This window comes from Chenopodium album, chromosome 9, assembly GCF_948465745.1.
Source record: "Chenopodium album chromosome 9, dcCheAlbu1.1, whole genome shotgun sequence".
Classification (NCBI taxonomy): Eukaryota; Viridiplantae; Streptophyta; class Magnoliopsida; order Caryophyllales; family Amaranthaceae; genus Chenopodium; species Chenopodium album.
The window spans coordinates 68,715,324-68,736,571 of record NC_137842.1 but is presented as its reverse complement, the minus strand read 5'-3'; the positions used below and the strand labels follow the sequence as shown (position 1 = coordinate 68,736,571).

The 21,248-nt window shown below is 35.7% G+C and overlaps 1 protein-coding gene and 1 pseudogene across 2 annotated transcripts; both read right to left on the bottom strand.

Moving 5' to 3' along the window:
- Nucleotides 1-5,817: 5,817 nt before the first annotated feature.
- Nucleotides 5,818-9,309, bottom strand: LOC145560344 (putative disease resistance protein RGA1). Its single transcript, XM_081621599.1, has 2 exons — nt 7,334-9,309; nt 5,818-7,183 (listed from the first exon to the last, which is right to left on the bottom strand). Exons 1-2 carry the CDS (start codon nt 9,307-9,309, stop codon nt 5,818-5,820), a joined length of 3,342 nt encoding a protein of 1,113 aa, XP_081477725.1.
- Nucleotides 9,310-13,042: 3,733 nt separating this feature from the next.
- Nucleotides 13,043-20,264, bottom strand: LOC145560343 (disease resistance protein RGA2-like; annotated as a pseudogene). Its single transcript, XR_014093131.1, has 6 exons — nt 16,616-20,264; nt 15,034-16,543; nt 14,323-14,451; nt 14,123-14,181; nt 13,861-14,024; nt 13,043-13,759 (listed from the first exon to the last, which is right to left on the bottom strand). The product of XR_014093131.1 is annotated as a disease resistance protein RGA2-like (transcript).
- Between the last annotated feature and the right edge of the window lie 984 nt (nt 20,265-21,248).

Below are 21,248 nucleotides of genomic sequence, written 5' to 3'. Positions count from 1 at the left end.
TTTCACTGATCATTTTACATTGTATGATAGTATATATTTTTAGGTAACTTTTTAAATAATGTACTGTAGTATCTTTCAAATAGGTGTTATCTAGAATTAGTAGGTAAAATGGTTAGAAGACTTAGAACCTTAAATAATAATAATAATAATAATAATAATAATAATAATAATAATAATAATAATAATAATAATAATAATAATAATAATAATAATAATAATAATAATAATAATAATAATAATAATAATAATAATAATAAAAATAGTCAAGTTACTTTGTACATTTCACAATACTTCGTACGTTTTCTTAAGAACTTGATTAGCTTTAAATATCGTTAATTATATTACCGGGTCATAAAAATCATAAAAGTACACTTCAATAATATACTACATATAGATTAACTCAAAAACAATTAATTAGATAACAATTTTTATTGTTACACATATTAGTCATGGTCAAAGTTAATACGAAAAAAATAATTTAAAAAGTCCTATATATAATGCAATTAAGAAGTGGGAAATGGAGAAAGTAGTAAACTGTGGAAAAAAAGTTAAACCATGCTCCTTTAAAATTAAAAAAACAAAAAGATAAACAATGTATTATGAGATAAAGAAAGCATAATCATGTCCAGTAACAACCAATATCTTTCGATTTTAATATAGTAAAGTAAATTGCTTAATGCTTGGTGGCCCTGACTTGTGCTCAAAGTCCACAAATCCACAATGATAAGAGGAAGACATCCAATCTGGATCTTTTGTCCATTTAGGAGATTGAGCCAAGTGCAAAGATTTACTACGATTTAGCCACATAATTTATTAATTAGATTGAACAAAGAAGCCAAACTTGTAAATGATGGTTTTGCATAGACATTGTATGTAATCATAAACAACCCCGTCAAAAAAAGAAAGGAAAAATAAAAAAGAGAATCATAAACAATACAGTATCAAGTATAAAATTCCAATTCTATTTGGCTGGTAGACTTTTGATTTTCTTATTTCCACTAAATAAGAATGGAACAATTAATTTGAGACTATCTCTGAATTAAAAGTTTATACTACGTAGTATTAATCACAGATATATCAATCATAAGGCTACCCATAGTCTATGGAGTGCTAAAGTTTACACCATATGATGTCTAATTGTTCCTAATCGGCAACAGGCTTAGCATAATGAAAGAAACAATTACGGAGCACATTGAAACAAAAGGAAAAATATCAAAGGTGAGAAATTTATATTGAACAAAGAATAGGAAGTGACTTACTTTAACCAAACAAGCTTAGTGGAATTGATGGGAACTTTGTTGTGACTTTGAGGTCACAAATTCAAACCTCACCAACTACATTTTCCCTTGGCTAATCTTGCTTAAAAATCTGATGTCGACAACTCTGCCTGTATCATAGGATCTCGTCAAGAAGTAACTACAAATACAAGGCATGCAAGAAGTTACTCGTAAAAGATTGAGCACAAAACATTTTAAACTTGAGCACAAGACCAACTGAAAGGTTAAATTGCAGTAGTTACTCCAACTTGTGAAAACAAGATCTTTTAAATTTTGCAAATCACATGTATTGTTGGCCTGGGTTGGCTTTCATCAAGTTCAAATCTCCATAAAGTTGGGTTTTTTTTTTTTCTTTTCAACAAGTATTAAAGTATACAACGGTCAGATTAGTACAAGAAGATAGGTTTAACAATTATCATAATTTAAGTGTACATTGAGATAGCATCATTTGAAAGTTTCTTTTAATGCAATACAAGCATCATTTGAAAGTTTATAACTTTAATCATATTTTTAGTAAAAAATTATCATAATTTAAGTGTACATTGAGATAGCAGTAATTCTTAAAAAGGATCTCCTAATGTTAAAAAAAAAATAATTGGACAACCTTGGTAGATAAAAATATTATGTAAAAAAATTGAAGCTATGAGGTATTATCTCCTCAAAAGAACCGAATATACATAATGTTTTGAAGTTTGCAAATCACATGTATTGTTGGGTTATCTAAGCTTTCATCAATTCCAAATTTCTAAAAAGTTGGTTTGTTTTATTATGATTCCAAATCCTAAACCCAGTTTACAATACAATGATACAACGGTTAGTACATTTTTTGTACAAGAAGATAGGTTTGAAGGGAAATTTCAAGTTTATATACTCCCTCTGTTACATATTACTCGCAACAAAGGAATATTTTGTGTCTCACAAATAATACCCCTTTGTTGCGAGTAAAATGTAACGGAGGAGTACATGTTTTTTTTCCACTGTTCATTGGCAAAACCGCAACTTTTTATCTGTACTTTTACAAATTCAAACCAACTACTCTAAATTACTAGCTCAGCTCCAGTTTAAGGTTCAACCATTGCTAGATTTCAATAGCATTAATTTGCAAAAAGGAAGTTTTTGTGTCCTTAAAAGTTAAAATTAGTTTTAACTAAGTGTGATACCAAACCCTAGATGTACAAATTGGATCAAATTTCCTAATTCAATCAACTTACTATGATTACAATTTACAAATTAAAAGTGCGATACCTTTCAATCCTAAATATACTCCGTAATTAAATTCTGGTAATTAGGAATTTAGGACCTATATAAGAAAAAAAAAAAAAAAAAAAAAAAATCTGTTTTCCGGCGACATACCTTGAACCAACGAACGGCGAAGTGAGAGACGAGTGGAGTAACGGTGGAAGAGTTGTCGGAAAATATCTGAAGTTCCGAGTTCCGACCAGTTTCTGAGCTGTACTTACTACATACGATTACTGAAGGCTAGCTACCAATTCAATTACCATTGTTTAATTTTTTTTATTTTAGAGGGAACCATTGTTTAATTTAGTTCAATTTATTTTGGTAATTCTCAATGATAGCCTCATAGAAATGCAACACTAAAATGGTAACTTAATGAATTTATTCTCATAAAATGACCTCAATTTTTTAAATGGTTAATTCATACAAAATAATCCTTTTTTATTCATATAACCAACCTTACTTATGGGATTAAAGCTTTGATTATTGACATGGTTGATTTTTATTTTTTTTAAAGAATAAATAAATGAAAAGGCTGAGCCACCAAGCCAGCCACTACCACTGAGTCCATCCACTTGAGCCACTCCCCAACCACCCCAACCTGAACCGAACCAGTCACCCACCACTCCTCCTACCTAAAGCAAACCATAACACAATTTCCGAGCCAAAACCCTAAACCCACGGTGAATGGAACACTTTTATCATGCTATCATTACGAGAATTTCTCATTTATTTTTGCCTACATAAAGATAAAGAGAGTAAAAACTTTTATAAATTAGGGGTGCATGAAAACATTAACTAAATATCACTAGTCCGGTGGTATACATTAGGGATCAAACACATAATCACATCAACAAATTTTTTGTCACACAAACATGCAAATATAGAGGAATCAATAGAGTACAATGCCTAAAGGCGCTAGAAGATAATCAGCAAGGCAGAAGATGATAATCACAAGTAGCTGAGCAATCATGTGACCTCCTAAATGTTGAGATAATGAGATGGAGGGATAACAAACAACAGCATTAGATGAAATTTTGTAGTAAGTGTAACAGACTAGCAGCTATGATTGCTTAAAATTAATGTCATGCCGTTGATACGAAAAAGGGGTGCCCCAGTAGAATGAAAGAAAATCGAGTTATTGGTAGTGTGCTACATAGAGATGACTAAAAAAACTAAATACAGAGAGCCAGATAGCCACAACACCCACAAGGATCAACTTTAAGCTAAGACAATCAACCAAAAAAACCCCAATTCACCTCAAAAAATGAATCAAATGATTTACCAAGCAAAATCAACTAAAACGGACAACAAGAGTAAGCAGCAATATGGAATAATTAAATCATAAGGACACGCGATGTATACGTGGACTTGTGAGGAGTCCACCCTTTCTTCTTCTCTTATTATGATAAAATTGAGGGCAAAAGAAACCCAAATTAGTCTACAAAGATTTTACAACCAACTAACAAATACAAAACATAAGACTAAAACATAATAGAAGTGCAAAATTGAAAAACATCACCAAACGAAAGAGTTCTGAGACAAGCTGAACAAATTTTAAGACGATGCAACGGTCAAAACTCTGGCAAGGCAGCAAACAACAGTTTTGTGCTGAGAAATCCGAACTGCAGCAGCTTCTCTGAAACCCTCTGCCTCTCTCTTTCTTCTGTTTTGTGCGTGTGCTTCTGGCTTCTTCCATCCACCTTGTTGACTTTTTGGATACACACCCCTTCAAGCTTCTTCTAGAAGCCATCTCATAAAGTCCAAGATGGACATAAAAACCATGAGGCCGCCATTTCTGGACTCACAGACACAAGATAAAAGCATACTAGCTTGTGTTACAAGTAGGCTACACCCATAACACCGAGAAACATATGTACTTTTTCCCGTACGAACTGGAGACATGTGGGTGGGCCTGGTGGCATAGAGCTCAGCCTTGGTGATTCGAACACGTGACCAACGGATATGTTAACAGATTGAGAGCAATAGCTACTGCAATCAATTCTCTTGAAGGAGGCATTACAACAGAGTGTCTGCATCTGCTTGAGCTTCTTTCTGAAAGAATGTAGCATTATATAGAAATAAGTATGACTGCTTCATATTAGAAAGCAGCTAAATTAAGTAAAAAGGTTAGTTCCAAAAAGTTCCAGATCTTACCTGAAAGGAATTTGCATCAAGTTTCACAGAAATACACAGGTACCAGTGTAGCAAAAGGCTTCTGATAGATTAGTATAGTCTATATCATATTTGATCTAAGAAAAAAACGCTAGGGCCAACAGAATTATGACATTGCCCGCTTCACAATTCACAAATCTCATAGGAGATCATCAAGAAGTCACTGCAAATAAAACGGCAAGGAGTTAATAAATTGAGAAAATAAATTTGAACCCGAGCATGAGGCAAACTGAAAGAACATAATAAGTTAATACTTACTCTGACATGTTTGGGACTAATAATGAAACACTGCATATCTGATACTCATCAACAAGTACCTGAGAGGATAAACAAGCGGCCATTTGTAGGTAAACAAACCAAAATAAGATAAGGAAGTACACCCTCCGGTCAATTTAATCACCTAAAGCTATATATTAAATCTAGCTAGGCATCTAAAGATGCAATGCAAGAAAATGAGAAATGTCAGGAAATTACCTAGTTTTCACTATGAACTCATTATTATAATCCAACCCAGTGAGCTGTAATTTTCTCATCATTGATCTGATGTGCACACAAGCATTACTATAAAATTGCTGCACAAACAAACATACAGATGTAAGTCATGTAACTGAACAGAAAAGTAGTCAGACCTGAAGATGTGGGGCAATCGCGATCTAGATTTATGGAACTGAAAATGTCTACACTAGCTGATAATAAGCAAGACATCAGATGACCATCACAACAAGCTAAGCAATCATGAACTCTCCTAAAAGTTAAAAATAAAAAAGGTCACAGATTATTGTATTAGACGAAAATCTGTAAACTAGTACCTGTTGTGATTGCTAAAAAAAAATAATGGCATGTAGTTGATTTAAAAAAAAAATAGCTTATATAGAAAAATAAATGAAAAGGTAACTTAGTTAGATCTTTGTAAGTTTTCTATGGGGATGATTACAAAAAAGCCACACATGCTAAATTTTAGCTCAGGAAGAAAGAGAGATGCAAATTAGAAATTGAGAGTGGAAAATATTTGACAAACTGTTTTAAAGCAGAGAACTTAGGAATAGAAAATAAAAACAAAAAATGAGTGAATGGATTAGAACGCACCTACTCAGATCAGCTACGAAGTAAAATCAATGTAGGGATGTGTTTAATCTTGTGCCAGCCCTTCCCGTTGGGTTTTTTTGCAACTTTCTTCTAGGTCTGGACAGCTATTTATCACAAGTTTTTGAAGGGAAGTGAGGTTCCGCATTGATTCAGGGAGTGACTTTATAGCACTGCATTTTTTAATTGACATGGACTGAAGGGACGATAAGTAGCTTATCCATTCAGGCAGTGCACTAAAATTCTCACAATTTTCAAAAGTGAGGCTTCGAAGGGAGGTCAAGTACTGCATTCCCTTGGGTAGACTTTTCATATTTTTTAGGTAGTCAAAAGTCAAGGAATGGAGACTCTGATGAAGATATCTCCAAGGCATATCATCGTCATCGACCTCGTCTTCAGAGAAGCTAAGTTGAACGTTGTTCCTCAACTTTAATTCCTTCAAGGCAGTGAAATGCTCCAACCCCCCTATTCCAAGTCTCCTCAAATTTGAGCAATCAGAAATTTCAAGGCTTCTCAAGGAAGAGATGTATTTCTGGAATACAACATCCCCAAATTTTGACAAACTCTTCACCTTGTTATTCTTAGATATGTGGAGTTTATTGATCGGAGAGTTTATTAAATTGAGAAGATCCACGTCATCTATCTGCACCTTCTTTAATCTGACGCCGCCTCGACAGGAAGGAAACGCTGTTAACTTAGGGCACTTCAAGATCGTCAATTTGGAAAGACAAGGAAATGTGAAGCTACTAATCAAGATACGGTCATCATCATCCTCAACCAACTCCTCTTCCCTCCACCATCCTTTCAAACTATCGAGATGCCAAATGCTAAGTGATTCAAGGGAGGGGAAGAATGTTGTCAAATCTTCTTCGTCATTGGCATTGTTGCTGTTTGTATTCTCCATATATTCCAGATTCTCTAGAGAATCAAGTGACAGTGATTTCAGATTACGCAGTTTACTCAATGATGGTAATTGCTCCAAGTTGATACAACGATAAATCTTGATCTTGACAAGATGTGGGAGGGAGAGTGCCCAGTTATCCTCTGCTCTACCCCACCTTGGAATTGTCGTACCCATGTACCTCCACAAGGTGAATATCTTGAGATTTGAAGGTGGTTCTAGCTTTTCTATCACACCTTCACTCTCTAAACATCCACCATCAACAAAATCGATTTGAACCTTAGTGAGATATTTCAGTTCCTTTAAATACTCTTTTCCTCCATCATTCATGTAAAATATGCCGATTTTGATCTCTATGCCACCTTTTAAGTTGGTCAGGGCTTTAAGGTCTTTGAGCTCTCCCATACATTGTTCCTCTGTAGAAACTCTCTTTTCCATACCCACCACAAACAATGGTAGAACCCTAAGATTAGTCAACTTACCAATGCCTGATGGCATACTAGTTAACTTTGGATAGTTAAATAAATCAGCAAAGCGCCCCCTAATTTCAAAGTGCCTACAACTTATAAATTCATCTATACTACTCAACTTATAACAACCACTTAAATTCAAGTGCCTAAGATTACTCAATTTATCCATGCAAGGCAAATCATTTAACTTACTACACATACTTAAATCCAAGTACCTAAGATTTACCAATTTGCTAAAATCTTTTGGCAACTCCCTCAATACAGTGCAATAATTTAAATCTAATGTCTGCAGATTATGTAGTCCAGTAATAGAATCAGAGAGTGCCTCTAAACAACAATTAGATGATAGGTCAAGATACCTTAAATGTAGTAGCTTACCAATTGAATCAGACAACCTTTTTGTACCTACTGACCGCAAGCACAACACCCTTAGACACATCCAACTATCAATATGTGCATCCACTGGATCACGCAACACCAAAGTATCCAATGTACACCGCGTTGAAATAATTGAACGTATCTTACTTTTAAATGAGTAACTTTGTGAAAAAGTACCATGAGCAAAATACACATGACGAACTTTATCTCCCAGTTTGGCTGCATTAGAACTCACTACACATAATTCCTCCCTCCCTACTTCTAGAGCAACATCGTGCATCAAATCGTGGATTTTCACGGACCCAATTTCACCATATTTATCCTTCTTTACATCTTGAAAGAAACACCTGCGTACCAAAATTAGGAAATGCTCCTCTGCCGCATCTTCTATATTTTGATCTCTATCTAGAGACACAATGTATCCTTGTGCCATCCAAAGGCTAATCAACTCCTTCCTCTCGAGTATAAAATCTTTGGGAAATAGTGCGCAATAGCTAAAACAATTCTTCAAACTGGGTCTAAGATTGTAATAACTAAGTTTTAGTATAGACATAATTTCATTATCACCTTTTCCAATTCCAGCAAATCCGCTGTGCTCAAATGTCTGCCACTTATTTACAGGTTGGCCAAATAGTAGGCTTCCTACCACCTTTATAGCAAGTGGGATGTTATAGCATTTTTCAACAATCTTCTTCCCAATTTCAACTAAACTAGAATGATTTATGTCCTCTTGTTCCCCTTTGTCAAATGCTACAGACTCGAACAAGAGCCATGAATTCTTTGGAGACAAACCTTGCAATTTGTGTACATGCTTTTCCCCAATAATTTTTGCAGTGCTCTCTGAACGTGTTGTTACCACAATCCGACTAACCTCTCGACCCAACGTTAAGAACCTTCGAAGGCTACGCCATTTCTCACAATCTTCATTCCATACATCATCAAGAACAAGCAAGTACTTCTTTCCTCTGAATTGCTCTTGAAATTGCTTTTGCACCAATTCCATTGAGGAGGTATCATCAGGCCTTTTACCAGAAACTAATTCTAGGATTTTACAGAGAATGACCTGGACATCAAATTGCTCCCCATCTTGATCAGACACACAAACCCACAACCTCAAATTGGAATCCAAAAACTCTGCTACAACCCTTTCATCGTTATACACGAGCTGGGCAAGAGCAGTTTTACCCAATCCTCCAACTCCCACAATAGTCACAAAACGAATACTATCATGAACATTGCTCGGACTTAACAACATATCAATGACAGCCTTTTTATCATCCTCCCTCCCAATAATATCCCCAGCATCCACGTAGGAACAAGTTTCCTCCCTCCTTCTACAAATAGGTTTATAGTCAACACTAAGCCCATATTTGTGATGGTTACTAACAATACTATCCAACTGCTCCTTAATCTCCTTAACCTGACGAGACATTCTATGAGCTTGACTCACCTCCTTTTTCTTACCAGAAAAAAAGCGACGTACCTTTTTAAGGAATTTATCATCCTTGTTGCCATCAAGCAACTTGAGCTCAGCAAGAGTGAAGAACTCATCAAACAGATCATCAGCATCATAAACAGCAGCCTTGAGGTCCTCGATATAGCCTCGTGTTTCGTGGGAGAGTTCACGCTTGGAGTCAGCATCAAGGAGCACATTCTTGATGGTGGACACAGTTTTGATGAGGTCTTGGAGCTGAGATTTGTAACCCCACATGTCACATATCTCTTTTATGATCGCACACCCGGTAACCTCAATAAGCCTTTCAGCAAGGGTGATTCCAAGGTCAGCCATTGAGGTGTTTAGTGAGGAATCAGTGGAATGATAGATGAGCAGGTTAGGGGAATGATGAGCAATAGAATAGATTAACAGGTATTCTGTATTCAAGGCCTTGCATTGCTTTAAAGAATTTTCATTTATGTTTTAGAATTAAAAAAAAAAAAAAAGGCAAAGAGCAAGAGCACATGAACATTGTAAGAAAGCTGGCAAAAGTAAATGTTGAGATCCATCAATTCCGGTGAAATTTGAAATTAATTAAACCATGTACAAGTACGGAGTAATATATTATTACACGACTTCGCCAAAATCATGACCGATTATATTCTTTTCAATGACAAACGTGGAACTATACATGAAGTAACATGATCATTGGGAGAATTATTGATTGGGAGAATCATGAAAAACGTGGAACTAGACATGAAGTAACAAGGAGTAACATGAGTGTTTGACTGTTTGTTCTAATTCTAAAGTACTCCATATCTATTAACTATTATTAAAACAAATCATTGCTAACATCATCAGCCCCTAAAACTAGCATACGTGTCATTTTCACATTAAAAATATTCCCTCTATTTTTCTGTATGATGTCATCAATTATTAAATTTTTTAAAATCTACGCTATACAATTTTCAAAAAAACAAAAATAATTGCCAATAATCTTTTTTACACAAATGATAAAAACTATTTTTATGCATTATAATAAAAAATAAATAAATAAATCGTGCAAAATGCACGAGTATGATCTAGTATTGTTATATTGGCAGAATTATAAAGTTATTATACATGAGCATTGTATCTAGAATCTCGACATGAATTAACTAGGGTTATATTTAATTTAACTAATGTCATGTTTATTTCACCTTATTTTAAAACTTTATTATACATTTTATATCAAATAAAAAAAAAAAAAAAAGATCAAATCAGAAAAATAAATTAAGATCAAAATCAGATGAGGAAAAAAGTTCAAAACATACATTATCGTTTTATGTGCAAAGTTTAATCGTTAAATACCTTAGATTCTTAATGGAAAAAAAAAATGAAAATTACACATTACTACAAATCTAGCAAGAATTCACTACATAAACATTTTTACTTTATAAATTAACGTATATATGAGGTCAAAGTTAAGTCAAGATCAAATCCAATGAACATACATTATCGTTTTATGTGCAAAGTTGGTTTGTTTTATTATACAATGATACAATGGTTATTCGGTTAGTACATTTTTTTCGTACAAGAAGATAGGTTTGAATGGAAGTTTCAATACATGTTTTTTTTTTTAACTGTTAATCGGCAAAACCGCAAAACCACTAGTTTTTATCTGTGATTTTACAAATCCAAACCAACTACTCTAAATTACTAGCTCAGCTCCAGTTTAAGGTTCAACCATTGCAAGATTTCAATAGCATTAATTTGCAAAAAGGAAGTTTATGTGTCCTTAAAAATAGTTTTAACTTAAATTGTGATACCAAACCCTAGATGTACAAATTGGATCAAATTTCCTAATTCAATCAGTGTGATACCTTTCAATCCTAAAATATAATTAAATTCTGGTAACTAGAACCTATATAAGAAAATTAAAAAAAAATAAATAAATAAAATTCTGTTTTCCGGCGACATACCTTGAACCAACGAACGGCGAAGTGAGAGACGAGAGGAGTGAAGGTGGAATAGTTTTCGGAAAATATCTGAAGTTCCGACCAGTTTCTGAGCTGTGCTTACTACATACTGAAGGCTAGCTAGCAATTCAATTACCATTTTTTTTTTTTTCTGAGGAAACCATTGTTTAATGTTTTTTTGAAGGGAACCATTGTTTAATTTAGTTCAATTTATTTTGGTAATTTCTCAATATAGCCTCATAGAATTGCAACACTAAAATAGTACTCGTATTTGTAATTGTTTCTAGAAACAGAATACTCCTCAAGGGTGTTAAGGTAATAATATCAAGATGTCCTATAAACTAAGTCCAATAAATGTTTAAATGTCCTTCGGCTCCACCTAGCAAGGGTATATATGAAGGCTTTGTCTTGATATCCGAGATTTTAGCCTACAAAAGAGAGTAGGTTAGTTGCCTGAGGGTGTGACCCGGAAAAGCCCCTTTGACGCTTAAGTCAGCAAACGTACTTTTTAAAGAGAGAAAGCAGAGAGAGAAGGAGAGAGAATTCAGAAAAAGTCTTTTCAGGTGGCAAGGTTGTACTTAGTTGGATAGATTAGGGATAAATCTGTACTTTGCAATCATTAATGATGGGCTGATATGAAGGGGTATTTTAGTAATATTAGGTCATTGGGCCTAGGATAATGAACTTGGCCTAAACAGTAACCTAATGATTTATTTTTATTCTTATAACCGACCTTACTTATGGAATTAAAGCTTTGATTATTGTTATGATTAGTTTTTTTTTTAAATAGAATAAATAAATAAAAAGGCTGACCCACCAAGCCAACCACTACCACTCAGTCCACCCCCACTTGAGTCACTCCCCCACCACCCCAACCTGAACCGAACCAGCCACCCACCACTCCTCCTACCTGAAGCAAACCATAACACAATTTCCGAGCCAAAACCCTAAACCCACGGCGAATGTAACACTTTTTTCGGGCATCATTACGAGAATTTCTCATTTATTTTTGCCTACATAAAGATAGAGGGAGTAAAAACTTTAATAAATTAGGGATGCATGAAAACATTAACTAAATATCACTAGTCCGGTATACATTAGGGATCAAATACATAATCACATCAACAAAATTTTTGTCACGCAAACATACAAATGTAGACGAATCAATAGAGTACAATGCCTAAAGGCGCTAGAAGATAATCAGCAAGGCAGCAGATGATAATCACAAGTAGCTGAGCAATCATGTGATATCCTACATGTTGAGATCACAAATAACAGTATTAGAGGAAATTTTGTAGTAGCAGACTAACAGCTATGATTGCTTAAATCCAATGTCATGCCGTTGATACAAAAAGGAGAGCCCCAGTAAAAACAGGTTGCACATGCTAAATTAATCCAAGCTCAAGTAAAAAAAGAGAGAAATTATTATATGTTAATGATTTTCAGAAACTTTTATCAAGTAAAGAATATCTTGTACAATACAAAGACCCTAAGGAGGGGTTTAACTTTAAGGAAGGGCCTTCCCAATACCCAGGATGTCGAAATATAAACAACAAAATAAGCTTATAAAACCAAACTTGTACTGTATATATTTTCTAAGTCTACTAAATAAAGCAAGGCCTTGATTTTTGTTCCTGAAAGCTTCTAACATTTGCCGATAGATTATGCCTGCAATTCGATCATACGGAGCTACCAGTCTATAACTAGCACAGAGAGGTCAATGTTGTGTACATGGACAACAACTCGTTAGGCACGGAAATTTTATCAAGTGTTGTTTCAGGTTTACAAACTCGTAGCAAAAATAAAGGCAACTCGATCAATCCAAGATGATACACCGATCAGGATAAATCAAACTTTAGATAACGTGAATTTATCAAACATAGCTGCAGGCTGCAGCATGAAAACCTAGTGTAGGACCTGTGTAGTTACACAACATCCACAAGGATCAAGTTTTAGACAATCAACCAAGAACAACCCCAATTCACCTCAAAAGAGCAATCAAATGATTTACCAAGCAAAAATCAACCAATACGGACAACAAGAGCAAGCAGCAATATGGAAGAATTAAATCACAAGGACACGCGATGTATACGTGGAAAACCCCTTCGATACGAAGAGTAAACCACGGGACTTGTAAGGAATCCACCCTTTCTTCTTCTCTTATTATGATAAAATTAAGGGCAAAAGAAACCCAAAATTAGTCTATATAGATTTTACAACCAACTAACAAATACAAACATAAGACAAAAACATAATAGAAGTGCAAAATTGAAAAAAGTCACCAAACAAAAGAGTTCTGAGACAAGCTGAACAAATTTTAAGACGATGCAACGGTGAACGGTCAATACTCTGGCAAGGCAGCAAACAACAGTTTTATGCTGAGAAATCCGAACTGCAGCAGCTTCTCTGAAACCCTCTGCCTTTCTCTCTTTCTTCTGTTTTGTGGGTGTGCTTCTGGCTTCTTCCATCCACCTTGTTGACTTTTTGGTTACAACAATTAAACACACCCCTTCAAGCTTCTTCTAGAAGCCATCTCATGAATTCCAAGTTGGACATAAAAACCATGAAGCTGCCATTTCTGGAGTCTGGACTCACAGACTCAAGATAAAAGCATACTAGCTTGAGTTACAAGTAGGCTACACCCATAACACCGAGAAACATATGTACTTCTTGTTCCGTGCAAACTGGAGATATGTGGATGGACCTGGTGGCATAGAGCTCAGCCTTGCTGATTCGAACACGTAACCAACGGATATGTTAACAGATTGAGAGCCATAGCTACTGCAATCAATTCTCTTGAAGGAGGCATTTCACAACAGAGAGTCTGCATCTGCTTGAGCTTCTTTCTGAAAGAAGGTGGCATTATATAAATAAGTATTCACTGCTTGATATTAGAAAGCAGCGAAATTTAGTAAAAAGGTAAGTTCCAAAAAGTTCCAGATCTTACCTGAAAGGAATTTGCATTAAGTTTCACAGAAATACACAGGTACCGGTGTAGCAAAAGGCTTCTGATAGACTTTAGGATAATCTATATCAGAAAAAAACGCTAGGGCCAACAGAATTATGTCATTGACAGCTTCACAAGTGTCATAGGACCTCATCAAGAAGTCACTGCAAAATAAAAGGGCAAGGAGTTAACAAATTGAGAACAAAAAATTAGAACCCAAGCATGAGGCAAACTGAAAGAACATAATGCATTTGATACTTACTCTGACATGTATTGGACTAATACCAAAACACTGCATATCTGATACTCATCAACAAGTACCTGAGAGGAAACATAAGCGGCCATTTTCAGGTAAACAAACCAACATAAGATAAGGTAGTACACCCTCTGGTCAATATAATCGCCTAATGCTGTATATTAAATCTAGGCATCTAAAAATGCAAGAAATGTCAGGAAATTCACCTAGTTTTCACTATGAATTTATTCTTATAATCCAACCCAGTGAGCTGTAATCTTCTCATCATTGATCCGATGTGCACACAAGCATTACCCAAATGCCCAGAGTTCGTACAGTCACACAAGATAAAATTGCTGCACAAACATACAGATGTAAGTCATGTAACTGAACAGAAAAGTAGTTAGAGACCTGAAGGTGGGGGACAATTGCGGTCTAAATTTATGGAAGAAATTGTCTACGCTAGTTGATTATAAGCAAGACAGCAGGTGACCATCACAACAAGCTGAGCAATCATGACCTCCTAGAAGTCAAAAAAGGGTCACAGATTATTGTATTAGACGAAAATCTGTAAACTAGTACCTGTTGTGATCTATTAAAAAAATAATGGCATGTAGTAGATTTAAATAAAGGATAGCCTATAGCTAGATAAGTAGATAGAAAGATAAATGAAAAGACAAATTAGTTAGATGTTTATTAAGTTTACTACGGGAATGACTACGGAACTGAAAACAGATAGGCATTGGATCTCCCTAAAAATTAGTATCACCCCGGAGGCACACACAAAAAAGTTGCTCATGCTAAATTTTAGCTCAGGAAGAAAAAGAGATGCAAAATAGAAATTGAGAGTGGAAAACATTTGACAAACTGTTTTAAAGCAGGGAACTAAGAAATAGAAAATAAAAACAAAAAAAATGAGAGAATGAATTAGAGCGTACCTACTCAAATCAGCTACAGAGTAAAATCAATGTAGGGGATGTGTTTAATCTTGGGCCAGTCCTTCCCATTGGGTTTTTTGCAACTTTCTGCTAGGTCTGAACAGCTATCAATGATAAGTTTTTGAAGGGAAGTGAGGTTCCGCATTGATTCAGGGATTGACTTGATGACACTGCATTGTTTAATTGACAGGGACTGAAGGGACGATAAGCAGCTTATCCATTCAGGCAGGGCAATGAAATTCTCACAATCATAAAAGGTGAGGCTTCGAAGGGAGTTCAAGTACTGTATTCCCTTGGGCAGACTTTTCATATTTTCGAGGGAGCTAAATTGTAGGGAACGGAGATTCTGATTAAGGGATTTCCAAGGCATGCCGTCATCATCGACCTCGTCTTCAGCGAAGCTCAATTGATCATTCTTGTAAAATCTTAATGACTCCAGGGCAGTGAGATGCTCTAACCCGCCTCTTCCAAATCTCCTCAAATTTGAGCAAAGTGAAATATTCAGACTTCTTAGGGAAGAAGCGCAGCTCTTGAATACTTCTCCAAATTCTGACAAACTCTACGTTCTCATTGAATTTTATGTCGAGGACAGTAAGACAAAGTGAGTGTATTGACCTGAGATAGCCCACCTCGTCGATTTCCACCTTCCTTAATCTGGCTTCACCTTTTCCATCACAGTCAACCTCATTGACTCTAACTGGTAACCTTTTGTTGTTACAGCGGAATTTCAAATCTTCCAGGCTTGGACAGGAGGGAAACGACGTCAAGTTATAACAATATTCAATCATCAATTTTGAGAGAGAGGGAAATGTCAATCTACTACTCAAGATATGATCATCATCCTTCTCAGCCTTGTATTCCTCTCCCCTACACCATCCTTTCAAACATCCAAGATCGCTAATCTGAAGAGATTCAAGGGAGGGAAAGAATGTGGTCAATTCTTCTCCGTCCCTGCTAGTGTTGTTGCTTCTATTCTCCATATACTCCAACTTCAGCAAGCTCCAAAATGACAGGGATTTTAGATAGCGCAATTTACTTAACAATGGTATCTGCTCCAACTCACTACAAAATTTAATCTCGATGTTGACAAGGTATTGGAAAGAAATTGCCCAATCATCCTCTGCTCTACCCCACCTTGGAATAGTTGTGCCCTCATAATTTTCCAAGATGAACCCCTTGAGATTAGAAGGTGGCTTTAACTTTTCCATCACAGCTTCACACTCTAAACATCCATCATCATTATCCATGCTCCTCGTTATTTGTAATAAGGACTGTAACTCATCCTTATAAAAAACGATTTGAACCTCACTGAGATGTTTCATGCTCCTCAAATAGTCTCCTTCTCCATCATTCACGTAATTTTCACCGATTTCGATCTTTATGCCACCTTTTAAGTTGGTCAAGCCTATTAGGTCTTTGAGTCCTATATTTTGCTCCTCAGCTGAAACCCTCTCACCTTTACCCACCACAAAGAATGGCAACACCCTCAAACTAGTCAGCTTATCTATGCCTGAAGGCATACTACTCAACCCCCAACAAAGATTTAAGTTCAAGTATCTAAGATTAGTTAATTTATCCATGCCTGAAGGCATACCAGTTAACTCACTACAGCCACTTAAATCCAAGTGCCTAAGTTTGACCAACTTGCTAAAATCTTTGGGCAACTCCCTCAAATTATAGCAAGTGTTTAAAACTAATGTCTGGAGGTTATGTAGTTTAGTAATAGAATCAGAGAGTACCTCCAAACTACTATTACAATATAAGTTAAGATACCTTAAATGCAGTAGCTTAGCTATTGAATTGGGTATACTTCTAATCTCTGCAAACTGCAAGTTCAACACCCTTAGGCAAACACAATTGCCAATTTTTGGATCCATCAGACCTCTTATATCATTACTTAAAATAAAAGAACGAATTTTACTCTCAAGTAAGGAACTTTGTGGACAACTATCACCGACATAATACACATGACGAATTTTATCACTCACTCTAATAGTATTAGAACTTACCACGCCAATTTCTTCCTTCCCCACTTCTTGAGCAACATCGTGCATCAAGTCATGAATTTTGACTGACTGAATATCACACCATATTCATCCTTCATTACATCTTGGAAGAAACATCTATGCAACAAAATCAAAAAATGTTCCTCTGCAGCATCTTCTATGCTTTGATCTCTGTCCAGGGACACAATGTATCCTTGTGCCATCCAAAGGCTAATCAACTCCTTCCTATCAAGTTGATAATCTTTGGGAAACAATGAACAATAGCTAAAGCAATTCTTCAAAGAAGGGCTAAGGTTGTGGTAACTAAGCTTTAGTATAGACATAATTTTATTACCACCTTTTTCAATTCCAGCCAACCCACTCTGCTCAAATGCCTGCCACTTGTTCAGAGGTTGACCAAATAAAAGGCTTCCTACCACCTTTATAGCAAGCGGTGTATTAGAGCAATTTTCAATAATCTTCTTCCCGATATCAACTAATTCAAGATAATTTACTTGCTCTTGTTCCCCTTTGTTAAATGCTACAGACTCAAACAAGAGCCAAGAGTTCTCTTCAGACAAACCTTGCAGCTTGTGCGTATATTTTTCCCCAATAATTTCTGCAATCATCTCCGAACGTGTAGTCACTATAATCCGACTACCCTCTTGGCCCAATGTTAAGAAGCTCTGCAGCCTACGCCATTCCTCACAATCTTCACTCCATACATCATCAAGAACAAGCAAGTACTTTTTTCCTTTTAATTGCTCTTGAAATTGCTTTTGCACCCATTCCAATGTGGAGGTACGATCAAGCCTTATACCAGAAACTAATTCTAGAATCTTACAAAGAATAACTTTGACATCAAATTGTTCCCCACCTTGATCAGAGACACAAACCCACAACCTTAACTTGGGATCCGGAAACTCTTTTTCAACTTTTTTATCATTACACACAAGTTGGGCAAGAGCAGTTTTACCCAATCCTCCCATTCCTACGATAGTCACGAAACGAAAATTTTCATTAACATCATTAGGACCTAACAACATATCAATGACAGCCTTTATATCGTTGTCCCTCCCTATTATAATCTTTGCATCCACATAAGAACAAGTTTCCTCCCTCTTATTACTAATAGGATTATTATCTACACTAAGATCGAATTTTTTATGGTCACTAACAATAGCATCCAACTGCTTCTTAATTTTCTTAACCTGGCGAGACATTCTGTGAGCTTCACTAATTCCATATTTCTTAGATTTAAAAAAGCGCCATACCTTTCCAAGGATTTTATTATCCTTGTTGCCATCCAGGAGCTTCAACTCAGCAAGGGTTAAGAACTCATCGAACAAATCATCAGCATCATAGACTGCATCCTTCAACTCCTCAATATAGCGGCGTGTTTTGTCGGGGAGCTGCACCTTGGCCTCAGCATCACGGAGCACATCCTTAGCGTCGGAGACAATCTTCATGAGCTCATCAAGTTTAGCTTCGTAACCCCACATGTCACAAATCTCTTTGATGACCGCAGACCCGATAATTTCAATGAGTTTTTCAGCAAGGCAAATCCCGAACTCAGCCATTTGGAGTTTCAGTGAGATAAGCAGACAAAGGGATGAGAAAACAAGGAAATCTAATGACTGTAAAGTGCAAGTGAGAATGTGTGATAAACTCCATACTAAACTAGCACTATTTATAATATAAGAATACAAGTCTATCACCTTCTACCATTAATTAGTTATTTACTATTTTTTTTTATTTAACCATGTGTGGCTGAGTTGTTAACTTGCGAGCTGGCGAATGGTGATTGGATGCAGGTTATTATCTTTGACTAATCATGCTCAGTCTACTGTAGATAAAATATTATGCTCACTTAATTTAATTTTTACTGTGTGATGATTGGTTGTTATCATTGACTAATCATGCTTATAGTTTATTACAGAAATACGGAGTATAAATATTAAGAAAATGCTATACATATCCCTTAGGGCTACATATAAGCATTATCCTTGAACTATCTAACTACCATTGCTTATTTTTTACTGTGATTATTGGTTAGTTTACATATATATGGCGAAAAGTGATTGGATAGTGCAGCAATGGCATCGGACGAGTGAAACTGCACGGCTTCCGATGACATTGGTCATTACAATACTGCTTTAATTATTGTGAAATGATAAGTCATGGACTAATATACTACTCATAAGTCGTATGAACATAACACATGGTGAACTGAGTGATTTAGAAGTGTGAAAATATACAACCCGAACGACCAGGAGATTCATTACCGTATTATTTGCAACACCCATGTGTTCCTTCATACTCACCGAGGGTTTGTTTGAACTACTTCGTATTAAAATAGTCTACATACGGACGACTCAATGTACTTAACTTTGTATATTTGCATTTCTACCTACCCCTCTCACTTCACCTCAAAAAATAAAAACAAAGCATTAATCAATAAAAATCTAGTTGCATTCCAATAAGTAAAAATTAGTTATACTCTCTCTAAATCAATTTTGATTAGTAAAAAAATTAGTGCCCTCGTACAATAAATGACTAGTATTCCATAGTAATTAAGTAAAAGTTGTTTTAATCAGTGAAAATCAATTAATTTTTCAATTTTGATCAGTGGTATTCAAAGTAATTAGTATATATAAAAATCAAGCGAACCAAACAAGTTATGTACTACGTATATTTTTTGAAAATTCCACACAATGGATATTACTAACATTGGACTCTGCACAATAGGTGGCATATGAGATGTACGTAAAAGTGGCCAGTGGAACGAAGTAACGAATCGGTTTAGGTGTGCCTTTCAGTATCGACTAGTTCATAGCAAAGCCAGGCTGTGGGTTTGAGAGCTAGGATTGGGCTGGTAAAGAAATTGGGCTGGACCAGTTAACATGCCTTTTCTGGGCCTATTAGAGCAAGGCCAGGCCAAACCAGCTGGGCTTTAAAAGCCAGTTAGAGCCAGGCTGACTTTTATAAGGTTAGGCCCATGAACCACACACCAGCCTTGCTAGATTCACGTTAGGCCAGGTCTTAGCAACAGACTGGGTCAGGTGATCTCAGAACAACAGAGACCTCTGGCCACCTCCGGCTCTAGCTAGATTATAATGCTCCAAAAACTCAAAACCAAACCACAGTTAAGAAGACAAGGCATAAATTTTAGAGAGAAAAAAGCAATTCTGCACCTTGTGTGGGAAGAAAGAGAGTGAAACTGTGAAGCTCTAAAACACTTGTTCACTGACGGTACCATTAGCAAGCGATGAGCCGGAGACTAAAGGCTGGTTGAACCTTTTGCTGCAGAATGCAAGGAATGATAAAATTAGCAACCATTCTGATTGTAAAAGAGCATTTCGACTATCATCTATCATGATGCGTTGTCTATAATACGAATGCACCTCACAACACATCAATACATAATTAGAAGTATGTCACATTTTGTTTCATATGAGTTTTTTTTAAAAATAATTTTTTGCTCCTTATTGACTAATATCTAAACCAAGTTAAAGAAAATCCTTGGCTTTCTTTTTTTGGCAACTTACTCTGTCAAATTTAGTCTTACATTATGGACTTTAACAGAAAGCTTCAACTTCTGGTCCTCCACATCTTTCAGAACTGCTAGCAAGTTGCAGTTGTGCATGATAGACCTCACACTGCTTGGTGATATTCAACAGCTCCGCTGTAAATTGCGGGATTTTCTTAGCCTTCTCCTGTAGCATAACAATTCATACGTAAACTATCAGCAAAAGACAAGAAAGTAACATCATATTCTCGCAGCACTATTCTAAATGTCAAATGTCATTAGGTAATAATTAGTGCAGCACTGCAATCACAAAAAAAAAAAAAAAAAAAAAAAAAAAAAAAAAAAAGCTTGATTTCCACTGCACAAGTAAAATAACATTCAAAATCATAATAAGCCAGCCAGTAAGCAATGATGCTTTTGCATAGTAATGGAGTTTGATCATAAGCAGCAATGCAGCATGGTCATTCCATTTAGACATGGCAGACAGATGCAGGTTAGGAAAGAAGACCTTGAGTTAAAAGGATCCATATTTCACAAATGCAAAAGCAGGATAAACCAGTGAAACTCAAATAAGCAGAAGCAAATTGGCACTAATGCCTAGCCAGTAAAACTAATCATGGTCTATCAACTCAGCATTGATGCTTCCACATGTTCTACATGTAAAAGATTTCAAAGATTCAGAAGTAGCACAGTCAAGTATT

What these genes read in the sequence shown, in the direction of transcription:
- LOC145560344 (XM_081621599.1), bottom strand. Translation starts at nt 9,309, where the DNA reads ATGGCTGACCTTGGAATCACCCTTGCTGAAAGGCTTATTGAGGTTACC. An exon ending in TTGGATTTAAGTATGTGTAG is followed by an intron (nt 7,184 to 7,333) that starts TAAGTTAAATGA and finishes ATTTAACTATCC; the next exon opens with AAAGTTAACTAGTATGCCAT.